This window comes from Fistularia commersonii, chromosome 1 (assembly GCF_037954325.1).
Source record: "Fistularia commersonii isolate RoL2024-O1a breed Wild chromosome 1, RoL_Fcom_v1.0, whole genome shotgun sequence".
Lineage (NCBI taxonomy): Eukaryota > Metazoa > Chordata > Actinopteri > Syngnathiformes > Fistulariidae > Fistularia > Fistularia commersonii.
The window spans coordinates 11,098,216-11,111,865 of NC_141284.1; the positions used below are offsets into that span (position 1 = coordinate 11,098,216).

The 13,650-nt window shown below is 41.4% G+C and overlaps 1 protein-coding gene across 2 annotated transcripts; it reads left to right on the plus strand.

Moving 5' to 3' along the window:
• Positions 1 to 8,800: 8,800 nt before the first annotated feature.
• Positions 8,801 to 13,421, plus strand: pax1a (paired box 1a). 2 transcript variants are annotated; one of them, XM_086147979.1, is made up of 6 exons: positions 8,801 to 8,924; positions 9,650 to 10,002; positions 10,162 to 10,279; positions 11,131 to 11,264; positions 11,584 to 11,797; positions 12,124 to 13,421. In XM_086147979.1, exons 1-6 carry the CDS (start codon positions 8,921 to 8,923, stop codon positions 12,216 to 12,218), a joined length of 918 nt encoding a protein of 305 aa, XP_086004105.1. In that variant the 5' UTR covers positions 8,801 to 8,920; the 3' UTR covers positions 12,219 to 13,421. The 2 variants fall into 2 exon arrangements, with proteins under 2 accessions (XP_086004105.1, XP_086004023.1); XM_086147897.1 differs by having other exon boundaries at positions 9,650 to 10,279.
• The last annotated feature ends 229 nt before the right edge of the window (positions 13,422 to 13,650 follow it).

Sequence of the window (13,650 nt, forward strand, 5' to 3'; positions counted from 1 at the left end):
TCAGTGAGGTCATGGCACTGATAGAGTTTAAGGATACATCCCTGCCTCTTGCATAGAGCCATCTGACTATGCAAGTCAACGTGTCAACCTCAGCTTTGTTAAAGACAGCATAATACTGTGCCGTTGTAAAATACAAGTCTCTGCGTAAATGCACAATCAGTTGGCATGCGTTCTATCGCAGAAGTAAGAAATTGAATCCAGTGTGGGCCTCTGGCTCTATGCTAACACACAGGCATACAGGCATACGCACACGCAAACACACACATGCAAACACGTATCCTGATTCACGTGTTGTGACATCAATATTCAATCTGTCTTTTGGAGTTCTTTGTCAGGACGGCACAATTATGCTGGTAACATTGACTGATATTGGGCTTGGTTTTTGGAAGAAGACACACGGTTTTCATAAGTCCATTAATCTTAAAAGGAGCAGCTGTCAGAGAAGATACAGTACCCCTATGCCTGACATAAAAAAGGCTTGTCCAAGGCCTTGATTTCTGGTTTGGCGGAAAACAATATCACACTGCCTCCGAAAGGAGGCCTTGAATGGCTCTTTCCAGACTTTTCCACCATGGATCTGGAATTCGAAAGCTAAAAACAGTGTTACACTGAAGCTGCTATGTAAGACAATTCATGACACACAACTAAATTTAAAGTTCAAAGGGGGTCACTGAAAGACGGATTATAATAAGTGTCAAAGCTTCATCTAAATAAGAAAAATGAATTGAAGGCCATCTGAGAGACTGATGACATGAAAAAAAGTTCAAAGCTAAAATATAATGACAAACATTACAACAGAACTGTGAATTGAATGTACAAGGTTTATGTCAATAGCCACATGCGACCCATTGTTTCTAACTCTCTGGCTTGTATCCAGGCAGGACAAGCATGAATCAGCAGCAGCCATGGACGGAGTCTCAAGTGCTCCAAAAGGAATTAAGGTTCCCCCCTCTTAATTGATAACAGACCCAGCTCTGCAGATTTCCACCACAAAACAACAAGCATGCATGGGAGTATAAAAAAAGGTGCATGTGATAATGCCTTGCAATGCTCTCGAGCTGAATTGAGTGCTTATAATGGAACAATATGTTAATACCACCACGTTATGATTCACGCCTTATCGATCAAGTCAGCTATGAACTATTTTCATTTTCAATACTAGGGGAAAGTAAATGTGTCACACTGTTCTGAACAAATGAGCGTCATGCATTTTCAAGTAAGTTTACCATAATAAAGGTCAAAAAGGGACACTTTCTCATAGATTCAACAGTCTGACCTATTTCGGTAACCAATGCAAATGCCCCAAGCTGGCCAAAAAGAGCTACTTCCTCTATGACCCGGCAGTGATATGCCCACACACTAGTGACGCACTGGTCAAACGTGTTTAACATGCACTTTTTTCCTAAAAATAAGATTTTGATCATGGTGAAATTTTAATATGCATTTTGACCAGATGTCACACAGATTTTTTTTTCTCCTGCTTACTTGTAAGCATTGTCTTTAGATAACTGCCTACAGTTGTCAAAATGCTTATTGTGAAATGCAACTAATTGCTGTTCATTTTGAAATATTGAGAAAAAAAAACAGAAATTAATGTTTTATTTAATTAGTCCTCTGTCTCATCAAGATGAAAAGTCCATCTCTTCCAGCAGTGAAGTGAAACAAAGATCTTTGTCTCCTTTTGGAAGCCCTCATCATCATGGGTAATGATGCGTGTGACTTTGTGAGACAGGATTTAGGGCAATATCACAAGAATGTTTGTCACACAAATAAACTAAATGATGCTAAAGCCATTAGATCCAAGGAGGATTTTTTTTTTGTTCTTTTAATACCGAGTTCCTCAACTGAGATTTTGTCTCTCTGTTATTTGTTGTTGACATACACACATTCTAATAGTGAAAAAGGATCTATGGTTAATAATCAGAAAATGTATTCATCCATCCATCTTCTACCGCTCATCCTGCACTCAGGGTCACGGGGGATGCTGGAGCCTATCCCAGCTGTCATCGCGCAAGAGGCGGCGTACACCAGTCAATCAGAGGGCCACATACAAAGACAGACAACACTTACTCACTCACTCTTCTGTGCAATCTTCCCATTTTTTTCCAATTAACCCCTTTTGACTGTGGGAGGAAACAGAAGAACCCGGAGGAAACCCAATTCAAACTCCACACAGAAAGATCCCCTCGTCAGAATAGAATCAGGGACCTTTGTGCTGTGAAGCTGAAGTGCTGACCACTGTGATGTTTTTAATTTATTTATTTATTCAAACATTTATAGTTTTGGTATTGGTACCTCTTATTTTTATTTGTATGAATGGTGCTGTTAAATGCTTTAAAAAATCTTTTACAGTTACACCCATAGTGGAAAAAAAATCTGGTTTCACACAATAGTAACCATCTTGAGAAAATTAGGTGGAAATTTGCAGACAAGACATTTAATTGCTATTTTTCTTTTTGAAAGCTCAACTGATCCAGGCGTTTACACTTTGATCAAGTTTTTGTGCAGCTGTGACTGTCTATGTATTAAGAGAGCGAAAGAGTTCACAAAGGAAATGGAGCCCAGACTATTGAACATGAACAGACCTTCTCCTATATAATGCAGCAACTGAAAAGATTTGTGGTTACACCCAAAACAACTGAATGCAAATGAACACATTTTCAGATAATAGAAGTAAATGGGATTCTATCATCTATACTGAACAATCCATTATGTAATGGTGAATGACTGAATAATGAATTATGCAATGATGCAAAAATTTCGTTTTGATACTGCATTTCATATCGACGTCACATTACATTTTAACCGCTGGATTCTTATCTGCATCATATCTGATACGATCGCTGGATCCCTTTTGGCTGCAGATGCTTCATTTGCATGTTGATTTCAAGTTATCTCCGCTGCACACAGATAAATCCAAAAGGGAAATTGACTTCAAGTATCTCAGCTCTCAGCACTCTGGCCTCATTCACCTTCACCGGAACACAATGATGGTGGAGGCAGCCGCACAAGGTGCCAAATAGCTAGTCAGGAGCGAATTGTAAAAATCCTAATTCCCTGAATCTTTAATATCTGGTTAGAACAGTGTTTTCTCTTCATTTACACTCATTGGTTACTATTTACTTCTCATCTGAAGAATAACTCAGTCCTTACTTGGATAGGGAAATGTTCTGATTTGATTTTGAGGGTCAAAGGTCTAATTCACAGTTCCATCTCTCCCCAGCTAAGAACAAGTACAGTATATCTCCTGACCGGCGTTGAAGGATTTCATTATATCTGGCCGAAACCATCCCCTTGGATGATTAGAGGATCCTCGTAAAACTTTCTGGGCCACAACCTTAACATTGCGTAGTGATAAAAACAACAACACCACATTTATGAAAAGAAGACACACATTCCGCATTTGACTTCCAAATATTTTTAGATGACATTCAGCGTCATTTCTCATGAGCAGAATACCCCTTCCACACATGCAAGTAAACCATTTGAAATTGCTTTCGACTCAAATGAACACTTCCCTGTGAATGTTTAGCTTGTTGAGCAACTCCAGAAAAATCTGAAATCATCCTATCCCTGCAATAAGTTGTCTATTATTCTAAATTAGCGCTCAGCCTGTGAATGCAAACACTGTCTGTTCAGATATTCTGATGACGGTTCTTTCAATCAGGCCAACATTATTTTCCACATATTTTCCACCATAAATCGAAAACAAATATGTCTCAACACACAGCAAGGTTGTTTTCGATTTCCAAGAAGATCCAATGAATTGAGAAAAACTAAAACAATCATCCAGATGGAATAACTTTTCTTGAATGCCATTCCTAAATGATGAATAGGTCTCAGAATAAGCTGTCAATTACTGCACTATGACATTGTGATGACTGATATACAACAATCCTCATATGGATATTTGTTTTGAAAAGTGGATATTTTCTTAACGCAAGTTAAAACTCTGAACTTTAGTGAGTTAATTATTTCCTATTTTTAGCTCCTCTTTTTCAAAGATGAGTCAAATATATGCTGAATATGTGCCCATCTATCTCAATGAAACAATTGGACACATGCTCAGTACATGAAGACACATGAGACGTATTTATTGAAGGTCACAGGCAATTACCCAGCCTGGTAAAAGCTGGCATGTCTCACATGGCACCGCTGCAAGCCCTCATTAGGCATTTTCTACAGCCCAGAGTGGGTCTTTTGGCTATAAAAAATAAAAATAAAAATCCGAACATGCTGTCTTCTGAGCCTCAATTTAGCAGAACCTCACTAGCAGATGTACAAAGAAACTTCACATCACCACCTCTAAATCAGATAGCAGTGAGCAATCCTTTTCCTGGGGGGGGGGGGTGCTTGTTTAAGAGATGGATGCGTGTCGTAGCGATCCAAGGCTGGCTTGCAGTGCATTTTTTACCCCTTTGTTTCCTACTAATGAGCAACCAGAACATGCTGTGTTTGAGGTTTAGCTCTAATAAGTTTATTTTCACATTTTATTTTGTTTGTGTTAGAGGAAAAGAAGTTAGGAAACAGTCGAACTTAAGCCACTGTTAAAAATTCATACTTTCACCTTAATAACACACACAGACCTGAAATGTTTCCTATCAGGAGCAGGAGGCTTTCCTCAACACCCTTTGCTTTAGAATGTATAGTATCATGTTGCTCCTGCTTTGCTGAATGCACGCAATCTGGGCCTATCTAATAATTTCCATGCTGAGTGCCGAGATCCCAAAACTCGCAAACACTAAATCAAATCCGTAGGCACAAAGGCTCTTTAAGAGGGGGACTATTTTCTGTCCAGATGAGGAAAAAAGAAAACTGAACTATGCAAGCAAGGAATATTTATACAGATTCTGCCTTGTGGAAATGTGGCATTAATCTAATAAGAAATGTTACTGAACACATTTGGTATTGGGTGAAATACATGCACTCGTGCTACTATACTTTCCAAAGTTTTTCTCACACCATGATGCCAAACATACAAGGGCTGAGTGGTGCACACGCACACAAACACACACACACACCCATGTGAGGACCCTCATTCATGTAATGCACATTCCAGATCCTAAACCCGCACCTTAAAAAAAAAAGAATCACATATATGTGCTGAACCACAATCTAACCCCAAGTGTGTCTCAGACCCCCCTGTCTCTGGTCCCAACCCAGCAGGCAAAGTATCTCAAAAACGTCTTCACTTCCAAGGTATACAGTCTGCACACACACACACAGACACACACACACACACACACACACACACACACACACACACACACACACACACACAGACACACACACACACACACACACGCGCACACACACACACACACACACATCGTGGTAGGGTAGACCAATACAAAATAAACCTTTGAGACAAAAACACCCCAGAGGAAGCAAATCCCTTGATGTCACTTAAAACCAACATCATTATTTACTGAGAGGTGCGTGTGTGTGTGTGTGTGTGTGTGTGTGTGTGTGTGTGTTGGGGTTGGGCTGGTTGGGGGTGCACGCTGCACCTTGCAGTGCCAGGTGTTGATCGGACGAGTTCACCCGTGCCTGACCCCCCCTTCCACACACACACATACCCCAAAATAGGGCGATTGTGGAGGGCAGTTTCCACACGAAGACGGCCGGCGCAGTGAATGCACAGTTGAATTCGGCTCAGTGCAAAAAATGCAAAAACACGGGAAGAAAAAAAAAATGTTACAAAAAAGGCCAAGAATTTTCTTTTATTCTACAACATAAACGGCGGCTTACCATATCCAAATTACTACATTAATGATACGACGCTTTGCTGATTATCGATAAGTCAACTGACTCCTCTATGTATTTCATCTCGCAGACAATCCATCGTCTCTGGGGTGAATATGATTATTCTTTATAATGTCCTGGCTAATTTTTTCTAAACACAAATGACACGTTTTGGGTGAATTCAATTATTTTCATACTCAGAAATTCCCACTCCTCCACCCCCAGCAGATCCGCATTCGTATTACGTCCACGTCAATTCAAAGAGACGTCGTACAATTAAAGACTTTCATCAGGAAAGGGAGAGAAATATGCGTACGCGTCTTTCTGTGTATCTATGGATGGAGTGGGGTGGGGGTCCCGTTTTTTTGTTTTGTTTTGTTTTGTTTTGTTTTGTTTTGTTTTGTTTTGTTTTGTTTTGTTTTGTTTTGTTTTGTTTTGTTTTGTTTTGTTTTGTTTTGTTTTGTTTTGTTTTTTCAAAAACCAAAACCCGAAAAACACTGTTAAGATTAATAACAGTGCGACTGTTTGTTTCTAAAAGAGGCGGATTGTAGGTGGATGCTGTTTTCACGATGCTGCTCCCATGATTAAATCCCCCCCGATTTTTACCTCAAGTTCACAGATAAGGAAACCATTTAACAAAATAGCGACAGATGAAAGGGGGGAGGAAAAAAGAAAGATAGAGAAACATTGACATCATCTCGGCGGAATACGAAACCTGGCGCAATACTGTCGTCGGTAAAAGTAAAATGCATTAAATTAAGCAGAATTTGATAAAACACTTTGAAATAAAGCAATGCATAGTTCCACGCACACAGACGCCAGATCACTGTCATAATTTAAACCAAGAAATCAGTTTTTACTCAAATTGAAAATCGCACGACTATATATAGGACGATGTGTATATGTGCAGTCATATCTATCCAAAATTGTCCATATAACAAAATCATCAACAATTTCATCATCGATAATATAATAATTATTATTATAATTATTACTCGCCGTGGCGATCCCTGAAAAGAAAAGCTGGAAGGAGAAGAAATAATAATAATAATAATAATAATAATAATAATAATAATAATAATAATAATAATAATAATAACACTAAACCGGGCTGGACGTGGTCAAGTTTGATCATATCAATTTGATATAATTCACACATATAATAGTATAATGGACATAAATGTTAAAAAAAACATATATCATAAAAGGACTTTGCACTTCATTGTGCCCCAATCGTATTCTCGTTTACACAGCAACTTGATAAAAAGCCCTTTATGAAAATATCTATTATTATTTTTTGATGCATTGTTATTACTATTATTAGTAGTGGTGGTAGTAATTGACTACAGAATTTTATACTTTAGTGAGTGATGAATCCAAAAAATGATAGTCAACTTTTGGGGGGGGTTCATTATTATTTTTAGTAGTAGGAGCAGTAGTATTATAAAAGCCATTTCTCGGCCCGTGGGGTGAATCCGTGCAATTCCGCTGCCGTCCAGGTGGGGGGAGTGCCATCAGCCGGCCAGGCTGATGGCCAGGCGGGGACCCCACTGGGCACAGTAGGTGACACACACAATGACACGGACGGCGTGAAACCTGCAAGGGGCATGTTCAGCCGCAGCTTCTACATAAAGCATTTGTACAATTTATCCTCCAAGGGGGTCACGGGGAGGGGTTCATCCATCAACACGCAGAAGAATAGAGGGCCACCATGAGTCAAAAAGCTGATATCCCTCAAAAAAGTTTTTTTTTTAAGAAGAAGACATCATTGTCTTAAGTTGATCATCTCATTCAACTTTCCCCCCCCATCTGATTCCGACCTGATGCTTTCTATGCGTCCTCCTACTGTGGTCAGGACATCGAGGAGGCCGGGAGGGCTCGGAGCGCAGTCAGGTTTGGTGGGCGGGATGAGGATGAGGAGGGAGGGAGGGGGTTAAGGACACTGCACCTTGTTACCTTCGGGGTCGTCTCTTAAAAATTTAACGAGAAGCCTTTTTGCGAGTACACAAACCGGTGCTTCTAAATTATTCGGGGGGGGGGCTAAGGGGGGACTCCGAAAACACAGTGAGATAATGCGCTTCTCTGGAATCCAGCCGATACGACGCGCAGCCCGGGAGCGCCGCGACTCAACAGGCGTATCGATTACTTCTCCACCGGTTCCGTGCCTGATGCTCAGAACTATAAAACAGGTCAGACCGCAGAGAGGGCCGGTCTGCGTCTGGCCTGGACGGTACCCCCGCCCCCAGTCTGTCCACAGAAACAATGCACATTGATGTCCATTAACTACAACCTCTTACGTTAATGACTGAGCGTGTTTTTATTTTGTGAGAAAACGTGCACCAATTTAAAATAAATAAATGAATAAATGGAATTAAAACTACAATTTCTGGCTTCTCTTCCATACATCCACGCGTGGTTAATGGTATTACTTACAAAAATAATAATGAAATGAAATTACTCACCTAATAAATCTCTATCAGTTGATCAAGATTACATTTTTGCAAACATAGGGCGGATTTGATGTATATTAACATTTATTATGTTTTTATCCATCTGTCAAAGGCAAAGTTCCTATCAGTGATGCACAGATCCCTACTATTTTTTATTTTGTGAAAACATTTTTATTTTAAACCTTGAGGGGGAAAAACTGATAACTGCGCTGACATCCCCATAATACCTGTAATGCTTAAATTCTTACCAGAGGGCTGCATGTCGGATTGAACGCTTCCCCTTCTTCCCCTATGCAAAAAAAAAAGTATTCAAGGAGGCTGCGCGACTCCAACCGTATGCGGTTTGTATTGGTTGAAAGCTTCTCCGACTCACGACGACCAATGAAACCGAGGCAGAGGCTCGGTGTATATGGAGCAGATAGTGACGTGGAGGGGACGCGTCAAATGAATTCCGGCAAACTCCTGACTCTCCGGGATAACTTCAATTTGCTTTTATCGCACGAATATCGCCGTTGTACGTTGCGATCTCCGGCTTCCAGAGAAGAAAGGGGGGGTTTGCTGCTGCTGTTTCAAGGACGTCCTACCCCCCACCCCCCACCCCCAGACCCCCACCCCTTTTTTCCAAGGGGTTCATCCTTCCCTTCATCCTCTGCCTTCGCTTAAACGTCTCCGGCCGTTTGAAGGGGCACCCACATTCCCCCCGCACCTCCAAACTGCATCGGCAAATGGGTAAGAGACCGTCTGCAACGCTTCACTGGCGCGGAGCTCAATGGAAGCGTGTCCGGGCTTCACCACGCCTGCACCAGAAGACGGGACTCGGCGTTCGCCCCTTTTTTTAAATTTTTGTCCCTTCCCTTCCCTTCTTCTCTCTCAATTCCCCCCCACCCCCACCCCACCCTTGAAAGTCTGGGGTTTTGGGGGTCGGGGCGCGTTTTCCAGTCCGTTTTCCAGCACTTCGGTCCGCAACAGTGCCCCTGTGCTGGAGGAACTGTACTGAGAAAAAAATTAAAACATATATTTATCACATTCTACTATTTTTCAGTTATTTTTGTGCGCGCCACTCGAGAATTTTTAACGATCGCTGTTCTTTTTTTTTTTTTAAAAAAAGAGGGTGGATGATGAAGAGCCCATGGTCGCTTTTTAAGATGTACAATTGTGGTCGGTGGGGTTTATTTATTTATGTATTTATTTATTTAGTTGTCTGTTTTTAGCCAACCTGTAGGGAATTTTTGCACAAACGTGTACAACTTTTTTTAAATTCGTTTTGCGGTTCAAATTATAGGAGTCAGATGCAAGCAGGCATTTGAAGTGGCTCTGCATTTGAATAATAGAAAAGGCATCTTAAAAAATACATATATATCCCTGACATGCAAACCCTTCACTGCAATTGCACGAAAGTGGTCACTTGAAGTTACTCGTGTGTTGTTGTTGTTGTTGTCGTCGTTCTCCTGCAGAGCAAACCTATGGAGAGGTCAACCAGTTAGGCGGCGTGTTCGTCAACGGCAGACCCCTGCCCAACGCCATACGCCTGCGAATTGTGGAGCTGGCCCAGCTCGGGATACGACCCTGCGACATCAGCCGGCAGCTGCGGGTTTCCCACGGCTGCGTGAGCAAGATCCTGGCGAGGTACAACGAGACAGGCTCCATCTTACCTGGTGCCATCGGAGGGAGCAAACCCCGTGTCACAACACCCAATGTGGTGAAAAACATCAGGGAATACAAACAGAATGACCCGGGAATCTTTGCGTGGGAGATCCGGGACCGGCTTTTGGCGGATGGAGTTTGTGACAAGTACAATGTCCCATCGGTGAGCTCTATCAGCAGGATTTTACGCAATAAGATTGGGAATTTCTCCCAACCGAACCAGTACGAGGGCGGCAAGCAGACGTCTGCGCAGGCCGGCCTCTCCTACAATCACATTTACCCTTACTCCTACTCCAACACCATGTCGCCCACCGCCACAAAGATGGCCTCCCCCCCCGGAGTACCAGTGACCGCTGGACATATGAGCATTTCCAGGGCATGGCCTTCTGCGCACACGGTCAGCAACATCCTTGGCATACGAGCCTTCATGGACCCTGCAGGTAAGAGGATCGCCCGAGAACTCCCTCCACCCTATCTGAACTCCCTCCACCCTATCTGCTTCTTACCGTAATATACCTGCATAATAATTTCCACATTAACTGCACCGGCAACAGGGACAAGCATGTGTGCATTAGAAATTAAATCAGGCCTCCGTTGATTCCACTGAGTCAAAACAGCAGCAGGGCCTTTTCATGGTTTGATACATGTGCAAACACCTTGCTCACCTGCTAGATCCCCCATTGATCCTGCTAGAAGTACTTACACACTTCTTTTCCCTTATTTTGTTAGCCATTTATTTGGGAGTTTTGTGTTCCTTCAGTTCAATCTGCTGCCACCGTGTGTGTGTGTCTGTGTGTGTGTGTGTGTTTTTATTTGGGGAATGATGCTTTTGTTAAATGTTGGTGAATTTAAATTATATTACTTATCTGTTATGTCTGTGTGTATGGGTGTGTGCATTCAAGTCCCACGTTCAAATTGATATTACATAAGATAAATATTACCAGGAAGCAGTGGATTTGAAAAAAAAAAGTTGATTGTATTTTGTATGTTTTATTGTGCCGATGAATCGCCAGCTGATATAAGATGAGGCTCGCACACGGAAGGGAGAAAATAACCTGCAGACACCATTTTTGATAGTAATGTATTTGATCCACCAGACTTTACTAGGGAATTTATTCTATTTCATTTATTTGTTATTTTCAAGAAGTAAAATAGGGCTATTAATTAAACCAATTCAACCGTTCTGAACTGTGGGCTATAATTTTCCCCTTTCATCATTTTTATAAATGATGACTTTTACTCTTTCTCTCTCTCTCTCTCTCCCTGACTGAAATCATTGCCTCTAAATTAGCCATTGCCGGGACAGAGGGATATCCAACAAAAATGGAAGAGTGGAGTAGTGTCAACAGGGCAGCCTTCCCCGCTGCTCACACGGTCAACGGGATTGATAAGACGGCCATTGATGCGGACATAAAATATGCTCAGGTAAAATAAACAAAAAAAATAAAAATAATTTGTCTTTATGTTAGTGTGGTTTCATGCAAAGAAAAAATGCGCAGTTTAATTAATCTAGCCATCGGGTTGTTTCACTCCTGTGGATTTATTTGTGACAGAAGGCAAACCAAGTGATTGCGCGTTCATTATTATTTATTTTGCTAAATAATAATTTTTTTTACGGGTGGCTGCCCCATCCTGATCCATGCTCAGTTTGTTTGTTTTTTCGGTGTCGCCACCGGAGGCCCAATTCTCGCAGTTTTCGTGACAGCCTGGTTTGTTGTGTGTGTGTGTGTGTGTGTATCCGCAGCCCTCTTCCACGCTGTCCAGTTACGTCTCGGCGTGCGCGTACTCCCCCACTAACCAGTATGGTGTGTACAGCGGGCCGTCTGGCGGGTACGTGGCCCCGGGCCACCATCCCTGGCAGCCGCAGAGCCCGGCCCTCTCTCATCCAGGCGGCGGGATGAGCATGCATGCGGGGGAGATCCACTCGCCCATGGCCTTCAAACAACATGCCCGAGAAGGTGTGTAAAACAGAAATAAATTAATAAAAAGATTAGCGTATAAAATAATCATTACTATCATCGCCCCAGCATTTGGTCATGTCTGCGTTATATTCCAAAAGAACAATATTCAAAATTACGCATAATTGCGCTTACTCATGAAATAGTCGATGTAGGTGGGCCAAGACACGGCCATTGCATGGGGATAGGGATTGTCAAAGCACGAATAATGTGAAAATAATGTCAATGGTGCATTTTGAAAAATTACGTAGGTGTAAAACAATTCGCCTCTTGTGTTCACGGACCCGATTTTTTTTTTTTTTGTTTGTTTGTTTGTTTTTGCGCAGGAGAAAGAAAAGCGCCAAGTCCGCTGAGCAAGCAACAGCAGCACGAAGACTTGAACGGCGTGCACGGACTCAGCCTTCCTACCTCATCGTCATAACCGGAACTTTTTTTTTCACTACCGTTTAACTGAAATCATTTCAACACCTCAACAGTAAGTCCTGACGGTAATCCAACAGTACAGCAGTAATCCCAGGCCTACTCCCATGCCTTAATATTAATATGCGGCCTTATGAATGTAAGTTTGAATGGATGTACTGGTGCGCTCCGCCCCCCCCCTCCATCGTCCCTGTTAGTTCTTTATGTAGAATATTCCACACAAATAGGAAACGTGTTGACGTTTGCAGTCAGTTCCCTCTCATATGTTTTTTAGAATTTGTCTCCATTATCTCCATTATCCAGTGACTCAATGATGTGAAAAAGATACATTTTCTAAATGTTAAATATTTGCCAAAGCTTTATTTACAGTATATATTTTTATAATTTCACTGTAAATATTAAAAAAAAATAAAGGTTCTTTTAAACACCAACATGGTAATTTATATTATTTCAACAGTGATACTTTAATCAATACAAATGGTCCATGAACAGGAAAACTAGTTTCTGTGATAAATGATTTTCAGTTATGTCGGTAAAAGCCAGTTTAGCCTGCTTATATTTTCCCAGTGAAAGGGCTTTTTCATGGCATTTATCATTTTTTTCTCTTAGGGTTAACCTTTCATCCCAAACTTGTCTTTTGAATAAGGCCATATACATTTGATTAAGGGTTTTTCATTCGTAGAGGTTGACTCCATGTTTCAGCCAGGAGATAACGTACTCACTGGCTGCAGTTTTATATTATGGGTCATTACCTGATGAAGTACACTCTTTACTCTAATGTAACCCCTCACCCCCACCACTCGCAAATAGCTTTGCGATGCCAACGATATCTTACTAGTAATTGATACCTGCCGTGATGGAAATCTGAGGTCTGTTGGGTGAGTTGGTGATGGGTGTGTAACCTATAATGCAGCTCACTGCCAAATCCACCCACATGAGGCCACAGAAATATGTTTTCCAGTGCATAAATTACATGAGTGTTTCTTTCCCTCAAAAAAAGCTTATAGGTTCTGTTCGTACCTTCCAATGTGTTTTGTTTATTCCCTCGGCATGTTTGTCCTGGGCCTTTACCAGCTTTTCCTAATAGACAGCCTGGATAATTATGTGTGCTATCTGATCACACTTCAGCATTTGGGTCATTTTAATAATAATCCTGTTTTTGTCAAGCGGACCCCTTTAGTCTCTTTATGATAATTTTCAGAGAATACTTGCTAGTTAGTAATTTTGCAGGGTGTATGTTGTCATGTAGAAGGTATGATAGCTCAATCATGAGAGTATTTTAAGACATACTGTCTTTTGAGCAGACCAATGCATCATTTTGCCATCAGTTTAATTCTCGTGGTGGACTTGTCTTTTGAAAAAAAATAAGCGTTTCTCAAGCTTGATATATTAAATTGAATGAAATTAAGTTAATTGTTCAGTCATATTGTGGA